The 20,321-nt window shown below is 30.1% G+C and overlaps 1 protein-coding gene across 4 annotated transcripts in view; it reads right to left on the reverse strand.

Moving 5' to 3' along the window:
- Positions 1-20,321, reverse strand: part of LOC140445521 (ATP-binding cassette subfamily C member 4-like) — a 143,371-nt gene that overhangs the window by 54,391 nt on the left and 68,659 nt on the right. For all 4 annotated transcript variants that reach the window (XM_072537603.1, XM_072537604.1, XM_072537602.1 and 1 more), the window contains 3 exons: positions 19,374-19,619; positions 14,320-14,527; positions 451-676 (listed from right to left, as the gene is read on the reverse strand). In XM_072537603.1, coding sequence (XP_072393704.1) covers positions 451-676; positions 14,320-14,527; positions 19,374-19,619 — 680 coding nt within the window. The remainder of the gene's footprint in view (positions 1-450; positions 677-14,319; positions 14,528-19,373; positions 19,620-20,321) is intronic.

A 20,321-nucleotide genomic window follows, 5' to 3' on the forward strand; every position in this document is an offset into this window, starting at 1 on the left:
AAAGTGAATATGAGGGGAAAAACATAAATTTCTCCAAATCGTATTGGAAGCAAAGGTCGAAAGATAATTTAGAAGACGCCAGAACTTGTGGCTAAAAGACCTAAGGAGATGTTTTGACCGCTGAAGGAGATATCGCAATAAGAAGAAGTTTACAAAGCATAGTTATTCATATCTCGGACTCGAAACTTTAGTAATTTATATCCAAATGAGCGTAATAAGCATAGTCACAATTTGAAATATACAATTTTAGAAGTATAAATTAAATTAAAGATATATTTTTGTTTTGTTCAAATATGTACAATGTATATTCTTAAGAGAGTACTCAAAAAAGTAAAAAAATATACATTTTATACCATGATTATTTTGCGAACAATCACAGTAGTAAGTACATTCTAGTACAATGGAGAATGCAACACATTAAAATAAAGTAAGTAATAAAAAGCAACTTACCCTGTAGCAGCAAACTAATAATTCCCATAACAATAATTCCAACCAGTGATGATAGACCAACTTGTTGCCAGATGATAATGGTTAAAAATATTACTTGAAAAGGCATTACCCAAAGAGAATGTAAGGGCAATAATCCATAATCAAATCGGCTGACATCATTAGATAATAAATTAATTATCTGTCCAGCTCCAGTTTCGGTAAGAGCTTTTTGACTAAGTCTCATAATCTTTAATATACATAATATGTTGATTTATTTAGAAATACTTATATGTATAAAAAATATGTTTTTATATTAATAATATTTTTAAAAAATGTAGGATGAACTGTTTTTAATATTAAGTAAACAACAATATTAGACAGAATAGAAAGTACCAACATTAAACATTATACAGCTGGTTTCAAATACAGTAGCCAGCAATTCCACAAAACATTGTATTACTCACTTAAACAATAAATAAAATTTAATTTTACTGACATGATTTTGCCTTTAAAACCAGAATTATATAGTCATTAGTGACGTACAAAGAACTGATAAGAATAATAGAAAGGAGAGTAATTTTGAAAATATAATATATAAGCAGTAATACAATATCGATGGTAATTATAGCTACCAGTGTTATAAAGAATTATTCTTCCATTAAAAATTTACACCTTTTGATAGTGTATTAAGGATGTAATCACCTACTTGATCCATAAAAAATTAGATTTAACAAGTATATCTGAATTATAAAATTAGCCTTAGTTGGTAAATAAAACTTGGAAAATCAGCCGTCTGGCAATTATTTGCAAATTTACTCAAGTAAAAATACCGACAACACAAAGCACGTGTCTATTTTAACTTTAAGTTAAAAAACCAGTTTAATTTAAAACACAAAACATTGAGAGGTAAAAATATCACATATTTATTATAAAAACAATTATATCGACTGCTTATTAAACGCACTAAAAGTGCGTACTGCCAAATTAATGATTTACGACATGTTGTAAGTATTCTTGCCAGTCGCCATTATGGCTTTCCAATAAGCTGTTCGTAGAAAAACCGGCGCAGAAAAAAACTCAAAAGCTCGACCAGTGGGGAGAGATAACAGATGACGCTACAATTAAACTGGTCGTGTGTACTGTCCCACAAAACGGATGTATACAATTGAAAATATTTATTAATTTCGTGATTTTAAATTAAAAAATAAAAAAAAAATATTTATTTATTTTAATGATAGTTAAAGGAAAGTTATACTATTTTATTTGTTGTATATAATGTTCATGTTGCACAACAAGAAAGAAAATAGGACATTCACGACTACGATTGTAAAGGAATTGGTAAACACATACTTTGTCCATTATCCAATGAAAATAGTAATAAAAGGATGAAATTAAACTAGTGTATGTAGAGTCACTAGAAGGTTTAAACATTGAAGACAGTGACACACGTTACATGAAGTGTATATCAATTTAAGTATTAAATTTTTAAATTCACAAAACATTAAAACTTAACTTTTTAAAATTATTGTACTTACATAACTATATAATTTTGATAAGTTAAGTTTTAATGTTTTGTGAATTTAAAAATTTAATGGACTAACCTCATGTCCTAAGTTTTTATACTAGTTTTATACAATGTTATTTATTTCTAATTTCATTGTATTTACTGATACCATATTTTAGCATATCCTGAAGAAGCAAATAAATTTTGCGAAAGCTTGATTAAAGAACAAAGAGTTTCACTTTCCTGCCCTATTAATGACTGCAACCTCAAAATAAAACTTTATTTTATATATATATATATATATATATATATATATATATATATATATATATATATATATATATATATATATATATATATATATATTGTGATGATGTATTGTTTGTGAATGATGTTTTAATGAGCAATGAGTGTTTTTTAATATTGTAATAATATAATATAGTATAGTATAATGTAATAATTTTTAGTATTGTACTTTTTTAAATTATCTTTATTATATCTATTATGAAACACACATATATATCTAACATAACCAATGTAAAATTTAAAATAAATTATCTTTAAATTGAAATTCTTATGAAATTATATAGACAATGTAAATTTTAAACAAACTATCTTTAAAATTGAAATTGTTATGACACTAACTAAATTATATTAACAAAATGTTGTACCTTTCTGTCACTGAATGCCTAAATAAACTATTATCCACTATATAGATTTTAATCACCACTCAATGTCTTCGTTCTCAGCCTCGGTTATCCTTGTTTTTGTGAAATTCCTTTTTCCAATTATCGGCTTCCACCAATTTAAAATATTTTTCTTCTTAATAGCATTTATATTTATTCTTCTTTTTAATATACCAATATCCAATCACCATATAACTATTATAATTTTAATTTCTTCTAATCTCCATTGACCATATATTCTTTTAATATATTTTCCAATACTATCAAATTGTAATACTAAATCACTGATTATTGCATACTTTATACTTTCTTCCTAATTCTGACTGATTAATCTTGAACTTACTGAACAACTGACTTCACTAACTGTAACTTACTAACTAACTGTCTCCTTATACTGACGTCACCGTATATCACTTGAATGTCATTTTCAGAGTATTTTTGGTTGCCTATGCACATGGCTCACTTAAATCATAGTAACTGTAACTGTCCCACTTACTGACTGACTGGCCCCGACTGACTCCAAATCACTGAGTATTTATATCTTTTTCCATGTTCCAGAATCATCTGACAAGAAATCATATTCGAATTGTTCTATTGTCTAAATATATGAATTTTCTGGAATAGTCTATCTCGCAAACAGGGTTAACTCTCGTGTTCTAGAGAATTCTTTTCTTTTCTGTCGAGAATTTTGTTGACATTTAGGCTTTTCAGATCAGAATATAAACTTATATGTAATTTAAACAACCTAAATTAATAAACTACACTACTTCAAATCCGTAACTATATATAAACTAAACATTTTAAATTAAGAAATAACCCCACTTTATATTATCAACCATCACTTGAATGTCATTTTCAGAGTATTTTTGGTTGCCTATGCACATGGCTCACTTAAATATATTTACAATATTATAATTATTAAAAAAAAACTTTTTACACTTATTATATGCTAATTTCTTAAGAATATAAATATAAATAATTTTTATAGTATATAACATTAAAATAACCAAATACTTTTTATATATAACATTATCTAGTGTGTAACTTATAAATTATTTTTAATCACTATTTTTCTTTCTCCTATATTCTATATCATTTCAATACCCCAAAATTAATTTTAAAATAAATAATTTACTTATTATTTTTTTAAATATTAATTTTCTTATCCACATACCTTAGTAAATATAATAAATTAACTAATTTAATTTCTTATTTTTTTTTAAATTGTTCCATTAAATACATCCCTGTTGTCTGTCTATGTCAAACTGTCATGTCAAATGGAAGTCTTTGTGTTTACATTTTACAATGAATAAAAATAATCTAAGTGTCTATATTGTGTTATGTGTATTTATAGCTAGTTAAATATTTCCGTTCAAAATAACTTTCATCAATATAAATTGGTAAGTTTTTCACTATTCATATTATCTATAGAAAGACAATTATAGAATCAATTTTGTATCTAACCCCAAATTATGATTTTTAGGGCACAAACAATTTCCATTTGGATGATGTCCAATTGATTCACAACAATGAAATCTACCATCAATATGAAATGGGTCTATCAGTGAACTGTTAGTGTTGTTATTATTTACTGCTATCAGTGTTAAAAATATAGAAGACATTATTCAATCTCTTCATAATATTTAAAAATGTCGTTGATATGAAACATGCCTCTTAGTCTATTATCTGCATCTATCAACACATAACTATTTAGTCCATTCTGATTTTCAATTCTGTATGGACCTTCAAACATTGGTTGTAATTTCTTACAACGGTTTTCTCTAACATTACTCTTTCTAAGTGAACGAATTAACACTTGGTCTCCTTTTTAAAATGTGATTGGTTTTTTATTTTGTCTTCTGATATATTTTTCAGCTTTCCTCCTAATTCGGATATTCACTTTCTGCATTACTTGTTCTAACATATCCTGATTATATTCACTAATCCATTTTCTGTTTCCTATATGGCCAAACATTAAATATTCTGGTACTTTCTCTGTATTTAAATTATGTGTATTATTTAAAAAATATTCTACTTGTGGTATATGTTGCTGCCACATTTCATGTTGATCCTGGCATACTATCCTTAAATATTTTATAACTTCTTTAATATATCTTTCTGCAGGATTTGCCTGAGGATGTCTGATACTTGTAAAATGAATGTTGATTCCCTTTTTCTCACAAAATGCCCGAAATTTTTGGTTGTTAAAATATGTAGCATTATCTATTATGCAATTTCTAAATGGTCCTATTTCTTCGAAAAAATTAATTAATATATAATTTCAATGTTTTAACATTTGTTGTGGAGCAGGAATATAGTTTAATAAATTTTGTATATAAATCAACTATCACTAGTATATGCTTTTTTCCTGTTGGACTTGGAACTAAATTTGAGATGAAATCCATGGAAACTTTATTTAGTTTTTCATATACAACATTAGATCTATATATGTTCTGGTTTTTGAAATTCTTTTCTTTGTTTATTTGACATATTTGGCATTGGGTAGTAATTTCTTTTGCTATACTTATGTCATTCTTTGCAAAATAATTGTCCCTAAATAGCATCCATAGCTTTCTTAAACCAATATGCATGTAATTGTTATGTAAATTTTTCAATATTTTCCTTGCCAAAGCTCCAGTTATTATATACACTTCTATGCCATTTATTATTTTATAATAAACTCCATCTTTCTTAAGGACTTTTTGTTTTTCATTCAAATTGATCTGATCTCTTATGATTTCTTCTTTAGAATATAATCCAGTGCTTTCTACTAACTGATTTAATCCAATTTTTATTGTTCGCTGCCCTCTTTGTGATGTATTTTCTAACCTTGATAAAGCATCTGCCACTATGTTGGATTTTCCAGAAATGTATTTGATTTCAAAGCTATATTCACTCAGTATTAGACTCCACCGGTGAACTCTACTGTTTCCATATTTGTTATTTAATATAGATGTTAAAGCTTGGTGATCTGTTTCTATAGTAAATTCATTACCCAACAAATAAAATCTTAATTTTGTGACACAGTGTATGATACTTGCTAGTTCTAATTCTGAAACTGAGTAACCCTTTTCATGTGGCTTTGTAATTCTTGAAATGAATTGTATTGGGTATTCGACCCCATCATGTATTTGTAATAATACCCCTGAAAATCTCTCTATGGATGCATCTGTTCTTAATATGAATGGTTTTGTGTAGTCAGGATGGTATATTTTTAAATTTGACAGAAAAATGTTTTTGATTTCTTGGAATGCTCGTTCTCTTCTCTGATCCCATCTCCATTTTACACCTTTCCTCAGCAGTTCAAGTAATGGAATTTCTTTTATACTTAGATCTGGTATCATCCTTTTATAATAATTAATTATTCCAATGAATCCTCTTAAAGTTCTTAAATTGTGTGGTGTTTTATATTCCTGAATGTCCTGTGTCCGTTCTGGATCCATTTCGATTCCCTTAGTGTTAAGTTTATAACCTAAAGTATAATTTCACTATTAGAGAGAGTTAGTCATCGTTTAAAGGCCCAGAAATGCGAAAAGCCGTTTGGAAATCCAGTGACGTACACTTACTTTTATTTTAACGTTAATTATATTTTATTTTTTAAATATTAATGTTCGAAATAGGCCACAATATATTTATTTACAAGTTTTTACTGACGTTTCGATCTCTATATCCAAAGACCGCTTTCAAAGATATAAATGATAGTTATATTTATTTTATTTTTTTATTATTATATATTTTTATAATCTTATATTGTTTATTTTCTTTTTTTTTCTATCTTTAAAAACGGAATAGAGATCGAAACGTCAATGTATTAAACATGTAAATAGATATATTGTGGCTTATGTCCAATCTTCTCCCTAAAAATACAGAATGCCACAAACAAGCAGCTATAGAAAAATAAATATATCTGTCATTTGTATGTTTGAAAACGATCTCTTTATAGAGATCGAAACGTCCGTAAATTAAACATTTAAATAAATATATTGTGGCTTATTCCCAACATTATTTCTAAAAATACAGAACGACAAGCGAAAAGCCATAGAAAATAAATAGTACTATCATTTGTATAATTGAAAACGGTCTCTGGATATATAGATCGAAACGTCAATAAATAAACATATGAATAAATATTTTGTGGCTCATTCTCTACATTCCCCTAAAAATACAGAATGCCACAAACAAAAAGCTATAAAAAAGAAGTAATTTTGCAGAAAGTTTACTGATACCAACCGACTGTCGCGGAAGTTACGCTAACACGTCTTTTGACGTGACCCGTCCTTAAAGAGTTACACAATGAAATTTTTTTAAAACAAATTTTAAGACAGTTTCCACACCACCCCAGAGGTATGTCTTGTGGCGCGATACTTTTTTTAAATGGGTGTTCGCCAAGAGCCATATTGTCTTATTAAATAAAATGAACAAAACACTTAACCAGTATAAAACAAAACAAAATAAAATCCTATAAAACAAAATAAAATTCTATAAAAACAAAATAAAAATAATGTTTGATGTGTTTAAACACAAACACTATACAAACTTACTATGTTCTCGTTTTTTTTTTGTTTTTGGTTTTTTTTATGCTGATGTTCTTATTAAACTATTAGAAAATATTATTCGCTGTCTAAACCTGAAGATGCAGTGCTGCTATCGCTGTCATTATCTTCACCACCTGGTGTAATTATAATTGGCTCTAGTAAAACTTTGATATGAGTGTCAAGTTCCCACATACGATGTTCTTCTTTAATTATGTGGCCTATACATTTAGCCCATTTCTCTGGAGTTACATGGAGGATTGCTTGAATCAAAAGTTTCTTAATTTCGTTTAATTTGAACGTTTTGTTATTGCGTGCTACTTCTCCTTTCACATGCTCCCAGATAAGTTCAATGGGATTAAGTTCGCAATGATAAGGTGGTAGACGCAGAACTTTGACACCATAATTTTTTGCAGTTTCATCTACAGCATATTTAAGATATTGAATTCCTTAACCGTGCAATGTCAAGTAGCTAAATTTTGAGCATTGATTCTTCGTATGCAATCCCCTTTTCTGTAAGCCATTCTTGAATCCTCCCTTTCAATTTCTTTAATAATCACCTATTTTTTTCGACTCAAATTGAAGAAAACCATCATCAAGAAACCCTGTATCATTTCCTATGTGGGTGACAATTAAACGCCGTCCCTTTCCTGATGGAGCTTTTAATCCTGACATTTAAATCTTACCAAACTTTTCCAACTGTATGACCTGTTCCAACCTTGGTTAATCCAGGTTTCATCCAAATAACATATTTTGCGTCCAGTGCTGCGAATTTTGCGTATTTCTTCTAAATATTTTCTTCTCCGCACAATAATTTTATTTTTTTCTAATAGCATACTTTTTCTGTTGAGTTTTACATATCGAAAGTTCATTTCACGCATGGTCCTGGTTAAGACTCTACGAGATATCTTGGGTAAGGAGTCATCGTTTTCGAGCTCTTGAGAAATATTTTTTAGTATTGGAATTTTACTCCGAAAATAAAATGAATGAATTTTTCGACGTATAATATTCCTTGTCTCGTCATCCAAAACAATGCTTTTCCTACCTCTAGTTTTACCTTTTTCTTGCTTTTTATTTTCCGATGTATTTTTAAGTACACGATAAATACAGCTAACGGATACTTTTGTTAAACTGCTACAAATGTCGACCGCTTGGCTAACATTTAATTCCATTTTTCTGCCGACAATTTCTTCATAAACGTTTCGTATTATTACCTTCTATTCGGACGTTAACATTTTCCGTCTCTTTTGCGGCATTTCATTTTTGGAATCAACATCAGAATTTTGCAGTCTTCTCTTGGAACAACTCGGTTTTTCGTCCAACTCCAATAAAACTCAAACCAAATAATCACAGAATATAACTAAAAATTTACTATAAAACGACAAACTATAACACTCGTATTATCAATAACACGTTTTATCAATAACACAAACTTATCGCATAAAATACCCTACTCTCAGAAACGCCAATGTAATGAACTATTGTTGATGGGCACTCGCTCGACAAAAACTAGTTTTACGGCTTTCTGTGGATCTGAATTGAAACGGAGTTCCGTCGCTAATTCCAAAGTTGCCAAACGATTGAAAAATATTGTTTTAAAATATCGATTTTTATTTTATAAATTTAAATATGTAACGAAACGGAACATATAAATAAAATTTATTCCATTACAATTTTGTGCTTAATTTTTACTATTGAAAAAATCAGGTTTTTTTGTATTTTTATGACGGTAATAATCGCTGCGTGGAAGAATACAAGTTTTGTATGACCATAATTACTACTTGTGAACAAGAATTGGCTACACTGTACGACAACTTCTGGTCAAGTCTACTATAGAGAAGCACAAATAAATATACTACTTTATATATTCTGTAATTTCTTATGAGGAAACGCAAATTGCAATCGAGAAAACAGGCAGTTTTCGAGGGCCGCTGTGTACATTTAAATTTGAGGATATTCGGCGTTTAAACTATGATATCACTCTTCTAAATTGAGGGTTTCTACTATAGATATATTACTTCTTTTTGAAAAAATGTACATTTTTCTTGATTTATTTTTAGTCCAACTTTGTCTAATCTGTTGATTATAATTTTTAGGTGTTTCTCATGATCTTCAGCCGTTTTAGAAAAAATTAATATATCATCAATGTAGTGAATTACAAAATGTTCATATTGATCCAAAATATCATGAAGACATCTACATAGAGCACTGCAAGATGATTGAAGTCCAAATGGTACTACTTTGAATTGATATACTACTCCATCTATCTGAAATCCCGTATACTGTCTACTTTTTCTTTCTAGAGGTATTAACCAGAAACTATGCTGTAAATCGATTTTAATGAAAAATGACATTCCTTTAATTCTTCCTAGTATTCCATCTATACTCATTGGTGCTTCAAATTGCTTTTCAGTAATCTTGTTGATATTCCTTGCATCCAAACATAACCTGATTTCACCTGATCTTTTACGTACTACTACTATAGGGTTTATAAAACGTGTATCTGCCTTCTCAATGATTCCATCGTCTAACATATTATTAATCGTTCTATTTACTTCTTCTTTATATTTATATGGTATTGGGTATGATTTGGTTTTAAATTCTTTTTCTTTTTTAACTTTTATACTATGGATATAATTTTGTGCAATTATATTTTCTTTATTGACAAGTCCCTTGTGTTGCTGCAATATGGAAACGACTATTGATTTATATTCTTCAGGGCAATTAACTTTTATCACATCTTCTTCTTTACAAATAAAATTATTCTTCATTATGTACTCATTATTCCTTGCTTCCAATTTTACGCACTCCACCTCGTAGGCATCCATCTGCTTAAAATTTCCATTCCTTAAATATTCACTACAATTATTCTTTACATTCTTTTGGGACATTTCCCTATCCTCAAAATACATTTCTTCTTCATAAACATTATTACTTTCTTTTAACAATATCCTATCAACTCTTATTCCTTCTTCCACCTCATCTTTCTGCATAAATTTAATTATTTGCCCTTCCAAAGTTACCATTTTTTCTTCAAAATCTATCTTTACTTTCTTCTTTTCCAATTCATCATTTCCCATTAATATATCAACACATAAATCCTTGACAACAAATCCTTGCATATTAATTTCTTTATTAAGAATATTAATTTTAAAATTGGCTAGTTTATCAATTTCACCCAACTTCTTATTATTTGCATCAACAATTTTAATTTTTGGAATCTTTATTATATCTGATAGTTTTAATGTATTAAAAATAAAATTCTCCGAGACTAAAGTACTTTCTGAACCAGTATCTATCATAACCTTAATCATTTTATTTTTGGCCAAAGCATTTATATAAATTAAATTAATAGATTCAATAATTTTATCTTCATCTAAAGAAATAAATTCAGAAGGTTTTTCATAATAGCAATGGCCTAACTTGTAATTCAGAAAGGTTACTGAACAAAATTTTGATTGTTAGAATTGTCAGATTGTATCTGACCACTTGGATCTGATGTCGTATGTCTTTCACTACTATGACTTCTACTCACATTTTCTTGCCTTGTACTATTTCGTTCCCTGTCTTCGCAGCTTCTCTTCGTACACAATTTACCTGTCTGTTATAGTTAGGTCGCTCTATATTTCTTCTATTGTCAAAATCTTGTCTATTATTATTAGTACTGTTATTAAAATGTTGTCTATTATAACTAGTATTGTTATTAAAATTCTGTCTATTTTGATTACTGTTATATTAAAATTTTGTAAATTATCACCATATCTATTATTATTATATGACTGTCTATATTGTTGATTATCATTCTTATTATATTGAAATTTATTATTGTTTTTTCTATTGTTGTTATTATTACTTGTCATATTACCTCTTTGTATTCTTTGAATAAAATTAATAAAACTCTCTATTGTTTGAATATTTTGTACAGTTACTGTTTGCACAACATCAGCATCTAAATATCTAGATACATTTAAGACTGTTTCATCCTCTCTAAGTGGTGGTTCTAAATATTTTGCAACCGTTATCAGTTTTAATGCATAATCTACCCTATTTGATTTTAAATTGTGATTATACTTTCCAAAATATAGAACTTCCCTAAATTTGGCTTGTTCTAATTCACCCCAATAATAATTTAAAAATTTATTTTCAAATGTTTGAAAATTATCCAAATCATTTTCAATACTGGCAAACCAAATTTGCCGCATTGTCATTTAATGTCATTCTAATATAATCTTTAATATCATTAATATTATTCACTAATCTTAATTTTTGTCTTAAACTATTTATGTATACTCTAGGATGCAGATTTTTTATATTACCAGAGAATTTAATCCCAGTCTCATTTGTTAAATTTAAGTAAGGTCTCCCTATGTCTCTCATTTGTGAAATATCATCTATTCTCTGTTCCATATTTCTTATTTCATTACTATTTATTTGGATATTTTGTTGTATATCGTCCAATTTTTCTTCTGTGTTTCTCCTGTCTTCGTTAATTTTTACTTCTAAGTTACATTTCTGCTACTCTATTTTCTGTTCTATATCTATCTTATTATCTTGAATTCTTTACTTCTGTCCTCTCATTTTCTATCCTTTTCTTGTAGTCATTCCGTATATTTTTTATTTCATTTGCTACTTTTTTCTCTGCAGTTTCAAGTTTTTTAAAAGACAGAACAGAAAGAAATTTATTGATAATAAAAAAGCAAAAGAGCTCAAAATTTATAATTCTATTGCTCCACGGTTTTATGCTCTACCTAAAATACATAAACCAACTTTATCTATGAGACCAATTGTTTCATCTTTATGTCCTCCTAATGGACCAATAGCACAGCTCCTCACTGACATCTTAACTAATGCTTATAATTTAAACAACAATTTTTACATTAAAGATTCATTTGATTTTAGTTCTTTCATTAATAATTTCCAATTACCACACAATTATGTTTTAGTTAGTTTTGGTATAACATCTCTTTTTACCAATTTACCTTTAGATTTAATCATAAGTAGTGTTGAAAAACATTGGGATGAGATTTCGCAACACACTAATATTGACTTATTACATTTTAAAACACTTATCAACTTTGTTTTTGATTCTAATTTAATGGTGTCTTTTATAAACAAATTTTTGGTAGTCCTATGGGATCTAGTCTTTCACCCATTCTAAGTAGCTATGTCATGGATGATGTTATCAGTGATTGTATCAACAATTGCACTTTTTTAATTCCTTTTGTTAAAAGATAAGTAGATAATTTAGTTTTGGCACTTCCTAAACACAAAATTCATGAAACAGTCAACATTTTCAACAATCATAATCAACATATACAATTTACAGTTGAGGAAGAGGTAGATAATTCTCTACCATTCCTTGACATGAGAATTGTAAGAAATACAGACAATATGTTGAAAACCAGATGGTTCAGAAAACCCATATGTAGTTATAGATTTATAAGCTATTACTCTCATCATCCAAATAAGATGAAAATGAACCTTATAACAGGATTAAAAGAACGTGTTTTAAAACTTTCTCATCCAGATTATCTACATGAAGATCTTCAATTGTTAAAAAATATTTTAATTGAAAACTCTTATCCTCCAGATATGCTACATAGGATGCTTTTTTCTAATATTGTTAATATAAATAACTTAACACCATTTTTTGCTAAATCTCAAAACATTGTATCTAACAATCAGAACATCTATTATCATTCACTACCTTTTATACCATCATTAACACCTAAATTAATACAAACACTAAAGGTTATTGACAATATAAAAATAGCAACAAAGAACATCAAAACTATTTTATCTTTATATTCCAAAACTAAATATCCTATAGACAAATTTGAAAAAACGAATGTAGTATACAGAATTAGTTGTACTCAGTGTGAATCTGACTATGTTGGTGAGACCGGAAGAAATCTTTCAAATCGCATTATTTCTCACAAAAGTGATTGGAGAATTAAAAAACCATCTTGTGCTTTGACACTGAGTACAACTAATGCTGTATACTACATTCGTTTTTTCAAATTTGTCTATAGGATATTTAGTTTTGGAATATAAAGATGAAATAGTTTTGATGTTCTTTGTTGCTGTTTTTATATTGTCAATAACCATTAGTGTTTGTATTAATTTAGGTGTTAATGTGCTTGTGCTTTGGCAGAGCATGTAATCGATAAAGACCATATTATGGATTTTGATAACATTAAAATTTTATGTAGTGAAAGTAATAAATTCAAAAAGACTTTTTTGGAAATGGTTTGTATTAGCAAAAGTGATAATAATTTAAACAAAAGATCAGAAATTCAAAATCTAAGCAAAATTTATAATTATATTATTTTTTTATAATTTATATATGAAACTTGAAAAATATCACATTTTTATTTGATTTCCCATATATCTGTTACATTTTTTCAGACATCTATCAATGGTGAATAATTCTTCTTCTTTTTTGATACTAAACAAAAAAGAATTTTTAAACAAAATTTTATTTTTGACAATATAATTGTCAAAGGTAAACATTTTAAGTTGGCATTTATGACATTGAGGCTTATTTGTAATTGGTTGCTACTTTAAACTATTTATAAATTCAATTATTTTTTTTGTTAAGAAAATGTTTTCAAAATTATTAAAATTTCAGGGAAGAATTTATTAGATAAGGGCATTTTAGTATTAATTCTTTTTGACATGTATTTGTAGCAATTTTTATTAACGAAACTAATTTTATTTGGTGAGTTAACAAAAAATGTTTTTCTTTATAGTTCAACTTTGTAAGATATTTTGTCTTTTTTAGCAGCTCTTGATAAGAATTGTAAACACAATTGAAAGCTCGAGATATTAAATAGTTAACCAATAGCCCCTTTTATTGACTCCAACCCATCAAAAACATTTATATATTTTTTCCAAACGAGTCACAAGTACTTCTTTTTTCTTACTGTTGTAAATATATATATATATATATATATATATATATATATATATATATATATATATATATATAAATATATATAAATATATATAGATATATATATATATATATATATATATATATATATATATATATATATATATATATATATATATATATATATTGGTAAAATAGGCCAGAATTCGGTATGTATCAAGTGTATAACCAATTTATAAAAATTTTATTTTAAGAAAAATATCTGTTTCTTACCTTGCGATAGACTAAAGAGGATGCTGATATTTTGACCCTCATTGCTACACACATCAATCCAAAATAACAGTGATGATAAATTAATATTACTGTCGCATCTAAGGCTATTAGGAGCAAACCATAAATGTGTATATTGGTTCTTATTTCGTCCGTCAACTCTACTGAAAAAAAGTAAAGTAGTTTTCCTAGTACCACTGGCTGTGAGCACCTGTAATAATAAGATTAGAGTGCCAAGTTCTCGTTAAACTATTCATTAGAATTTATTTGTTAATTATGGATCGTTAGATATACGAAGTTAAGATTAATGTGAGATTTCAAATTAATGGGTTTATTTGGTGATTAATCACAATCAGTTTACAAAGTTTTTTTGGCGTTTTCCGATGCCAATGACAATCAACATGAGTTTCCATCCATGCCGACTGTTGCATTGTCTTTCCCTGAGTTCTTTAGAGCTCAGTGATTTTCTTACTTCTTCCATCCATGTTTTTTTAGTCTTCGTCTCTTCTATGTACTTACCTATACTATATGAGCTGCCTTCTTGCTATATTATTCATTATTGTAACTTTTACGATCATTATCATCATCAACAAAAATGATTGAATATTTGAAACATAAAAAAGAAAAAGAGAGGAAACAGATAATCGCATCATCATCATCTTTGGCTCTACAATCCTCTGTGGATTCTGGCCTGCTCTTAGATTAATCGCCATTCTGTTCGGTTTGTGTCTGATCTCTAGTATTACTAAGTCGGTATCAACTCCATATAACCACCTAATTCACGGTCGGCCTCTGCTTCTTTTTCCTATAGGTGTTCCTGTCGTTAGGTTTTTAGCAATCGTGTTGTCAAGCATTTGTAATATGTGCCCGGCCCATCTAAGTCGCTATGTTCCAATGAACGTTACAACATCTGGTTTATTAAAAAGGTATAATTCAAAATTGCGCCACTGTACTTGATCATTTATAGTTCCATATATTTTGCGGGGTATCTTACGCTCGAATATTCCCTGAAGTCTTTCATCATTCTGCGTTGGAGTCCATGTTTCGGCCCTGTATGTGAGGATCGGCCTCAGTAGTGTTTTGTATGTAACAATTTTAGTTTTTCTTTGGATATTTCTTAAGTGGAATTGTTTTTGGAGTCTATAGCATGCCCTGTTTGTAAGGTTTATTCGTCTTTTAATTTCGTCGCTTGTTTTATTGGTAGAAGTCTCTAGCGAGCCAAGGTATGTGAAACTGTCAGCACATTCAACGATATTACTTCCAAATGCTCTTTCCCGTTGCTTATTTGCTATAGGATCCTTGTAACCAGAATGTACTTGGTTTTCTCCTCGTTGATGACTAGACCGACCTGTTTCGCTGCATGTTGATTGTTGCATTGCCTTTTCCTGAGGTCTTTGGAGCTCATTGATTTTCTTATTTCTTCCATCCATGTTTTTTTAGTCTTTCTCTCTTCTATGTACATGCCCATACCGTATGAGCTACCTTTCTGCTATGTTATCCATTATTGTACCTTTTATTACCATGCGCTCGCTTATTTGTTCATTTCTTATACTCTCCCATCTCGAAATCCTCAGCATGCGTATTATTACATCAATTTCCTCGCCTTTTATCTTTCTTTAGTTTCTCTCTGTTAACCGCCAAGTATCATAATAAACTTTTTAATTTTTTTTGTTATATTCTTTTTGTTATACCTATATTCTTTGTTATTTTGGCATATTTTTTTGGCATTAAGGATTGATCCTCATTTCTGATATTCTTTGGTTAACTTTCTTAGCATGTATTACATGTCTTCTTTACCGTTTGTTTTAATGGCCTTTAAGATTTGCTGATGACACTACACTTATAGTAGCAAATGAGCAAGAAATATTTAATCTCCTGCGAAGAGTTGAGTATGAAAGCAATAAAGTTCGTCTCAAAATCAATAAAGCTCGGACAAAAATTATGGGGGTCGACAGATTCTACACTATTCAACTGACTAACATGTTACAGGAATGCCAGAGAGTGAACAGTTTTGTCTATCTCGGGTCCAGTATAACTATCGATGGTAACTGTGAAGAAGCAGAAGTTCGGAGACGTATATCAAGATAAGACTGGTGAATGAACTTGTATTCTCAATATTTCTATACAGGGCAGAGAGTTGGACTATTCGCGGAAACGAGTATCAAAAAATTGATGACTTTGAGATGTAGTGCTGGAGAAGAATGCTGCGCATACCTTGGACAGCTCATAGGACAAGCTTTTTCATTCTAAACCAACTTGAGATTAAAAAAGGCTGTCCACAATATGTCTGCAACGTATTCTGCAATTTTTTGGTCATGTGGTTCGCAGAGGTGACGATAGTTTGGAGAGATTAATTGTTTCTGGAAACATTCCGGGGAGAAGATCAAGAGGATTATCACCAACTAGATGGTCCGACCAAATTATAAATTCATCTAGAAACTCATTCTGCGAAGCTCTTAGGGCAGCTGAAGATAAAGACCAATAGAGAAAAAATTTTAGGAATATTGGAAGAAATCACGAGCCTCGGTAATGGGAAAACGACAAGAGAGAACGATAATTGCCTGATTATTATATTCTCATACCAGGGTACTTTCTTATTAACGTCTTGAAGTCTTCTACTTCTTGGAGATTTGTTTAATTTTGAAGCTGCCTCTGGTTAATTTCCTGGGAGGTAGATTGCCAACTATCCCTCCATCTTCTAGGTGGTCTTCCGGGAGGTCTTGAACCGGGCGGGTTGTTTTCTAGGGCAATTTTTGGGAGTCCATTCTCAGCCATTCGTCTTACATGATTGTACCACATCCTCTTACGCTGCCTTCCCCATCTTACAATATCTTGAATTTTGCACTGCTCTCTGACGTTTGTATTTTTCACCCTGTCTCTTCTTATTTTGTCCACTATTGTTCTTAGGGTATTAGTTTTTATTTCGGAAACCGAAAATCTGTTTCGTTTTGTTGGTATCTTAGCGCACTTCTATGCCATATTTTATGATTGGTCGTATGCAAGTCTTGTAGATTCTAATTTTACTATCTGTGTGCATATACGGATTTGACCAAACTATCTTCCGCAGACATCTTGACAAGGTGGATGCTTTGTTGATCTGACTCCTTAGGTCCTTTACTGGGTCGTGTGTGCTTGATATATCTATGCCCAGATATCTAAATTGCATCACCTGTTCTATGGGGTTATTCTCAACCATTGACTTATATCTGAGCGGATCTTTTGCTATTGTCATACATTTAGTTTTGTTGGTAGAAATGGTCATATGTGGTTGGCGGCTTATTTGAAAGACCTGAAAGAGCTGTCGTCTCTTAAGATCATCTGATTCGGCAATAATTGCTGCACCATCTGCGTAACACACCATACCAATTCTTTTGTTGCCCATTCTGTATTCGAGATTGAGAGATGTTACTTTGTTTATGATTTTGCCCATGAGTAGGTTAAACAAGAAGGGGCTCAAACTGTCGCCTCGTCTAATTCCTCCCGGCGTTGGAATATTTTTAGTGAATTGGTCTCCTGCTCTAACTTTTGTTACATTGTTATTTAGGTTATGGACTATCTTTGTTATGTTGGTCGGTGTTTTATTTTCTATTATTATATTTAGAATGTCTCCCGGGCGAACCCTGTCAAACGCCTCCGTCAGATGAATGAAGCAAATATACGCTGGCATGCCGAACTCTATAGCTTTTTTTTTATTTGTTTTATTATGTATACTGCATTTGTAAAACTGCAAGACCACCCTCTTGTAAAACCTTGTTGTTCTTCAGCATTAGTGAATTGCCTTTCCAATGTGTCCTTAATAATACTCGTGAAAAGTTTCATCGTTGTATTTAAGAGAGTTATTCCTCTGTAGTTTTGTGGGCAAGTTTTTTGTCCTTTTTTAAATATGGGGATTGTGATGCTCGTATGCCATTCCGCTGGTGTTTCTGTGTTGTTTAAGATTTTGTTAAATGGTTGTGATAGTTTACTTACAAGTTCAGGGTCTCCATATTTTAAGAGTTCATTGGATATACCATCTGTTCCAGGTGATTTTCGGTTTATTAGCTTCGTGATCCTTGCCTACCTCTTCGTTGTCATTGATTGTAGCACTTATATCTGCTTGTATTCGTTTTTATTCAGCGTTTCTTCAGCATTATATAGCTCCTTAAAATGCTGTTGCCATGTCTCTATAGGTACTCCCTTGGTCTGCACGAACTCGTTAACTGGTTTTTTCCTGTTCCGAAGCATTTTTCATACTTTCTTTTGGGTACCATGTAGGTCGTAGTCCATGTGGCTGGGGAATTTAGTCCAATGTTCTCTTTTGATTGATTTTATTCTTGCGTTTACTTCGTTTTTTACTTGGACATATTCTGCAAGAGCTTCTTCCGATGGTGTGTTTTTATATCTCAGATAGCATTTGCGTTTTAATTCAGAGAGTTCTTTTACCTCTTGACAAAATCACGGTTTGGTACGGTTTATCGCCCTCATGTTAATTTTCCGCTTTCCAATTGCTTCTTCTGCTGCTCGGTTGATGCATTTCCTGATTTTTTGCCAAGTATCTTCTACTCCCCATTCTGGTTGTAACTCGACCTTTTTTATTTGCTGGTAATCCAGTTCGCATAAAGGTGTTTTGTACTCTGTGTTGCTAGCGACTCTATATTGTATTTTTCGATGAGCATTTGGGCTCTGTTTCGTTGAGGACGTTCTAGTAGCATCTTGCGTCTTAAAGTACTTATCAAAATTTTGTTATGAGTACTGTATCGTAGGTCTTTGCAGATCAATAAAAGTTACTTCTCGTTATTAACTTCTTGCTGTTTTCTTTTTTATGATCTACTTTAAGCAAAATACGTTATCAATGTAAGACTTGCCATCCCTAAATCCATTTTAATCTTGTAATTGCAATGTTTATCTTCTATAAAATAAATACCACAATGAGTCCCGATAAAATCCTTTATTGACAAGAAATTTATCAATCCCTCTCACAACTGTTCTAATATATTAAACCTCTTAATATATTATAGCTTAACATAGCTTTTAACATAACTTGAATCTCTTAACATATTAAAGCACAATATACTTACATAATCACAGCATATAATATAAACCATAATATTCCATAAAGCATAAATTCAAAATAATGAGTTTTTGTCAAGGCTTTAAGCAAACTAGGTTTTTTGTTATTTTGTTTTAATGCAACTATTTCTTCATCCCAAGCACGCTGAAGTTTGTCTCCCAAAATCTGAGATCTGTCTTTGTCTTGACATTTAAATAAATCTTTTAACTGAAATTCGGCCTTTTTTCCTTTTCGTATAAATGAAATCATCCACCTAAAAATGTTGTTCTAAAATTAGTATATATTATTTGGTAAATAAGAAACAATTACTCAATTAGTAGATAATAATTGCTAAATAACAAAACTCGAGGACATTAAGATAGCAGAAAATAACACGCCATAAACATACTACTGCTAATTTGCGCTATAGACATTTGCGGTAATTAGAACCAGACAAGTAATTGAATAATATTAGCAATTATTACTACAAAGGTACATGGTTTTTTTCAAACTTTTATTTTGAAGTTAAACTGTTAAATCATTTGGTTTAGACGACTTTTAATGCTTTTTCTTATTCCACGTACCCATAGCGAGCTTAAGTTAACGCTCTAAGTCTTTCGGAAAAGCACAACGTTGATGTACCACTAGTGTTTTGTCTCGATCAATTCTCACCAATCATTCTTCGTCCATGCTGTAAATATGTTCTTCTTCTTAAGGTGCCGTGCATTTCTGAGTAAGCGTCTACCGTATTCAGGAATAAATTATTTTGTTGTTAGGAGCATTGCAAAACATTTCGTAACTGTAGATTGCTATCCAAAAAATAAAAATAAATAAGGTTATGACATGATCCTATTTCAGGAGCCCAACGTAAAGTTGGTCTCTCGACAGGGGATCATTAAAGATAGGAAATCTGACGTGGCCGTATACGTGGTGAATCGAGGAGCTGGCATTACCAGACACTCCGTTAGGAATGGTT

This window comes from Diabrotica undecimpunctata, chromosome 7 (genome assembly GCF_040954645.1).
Source record: "Diabrotica undecimpunctata isolate CICGRU chromosome 7, icDiaUnde3, whole genome shotgun sequence".
NCBI classification, from domain to species: domain Eukaryota; kingdom Metazoa; phylum Arthropoda; class Insecta; order Coleoptera; family Chrysomelidae; genus Diabrotica; species Diabrotica undecimpunctata.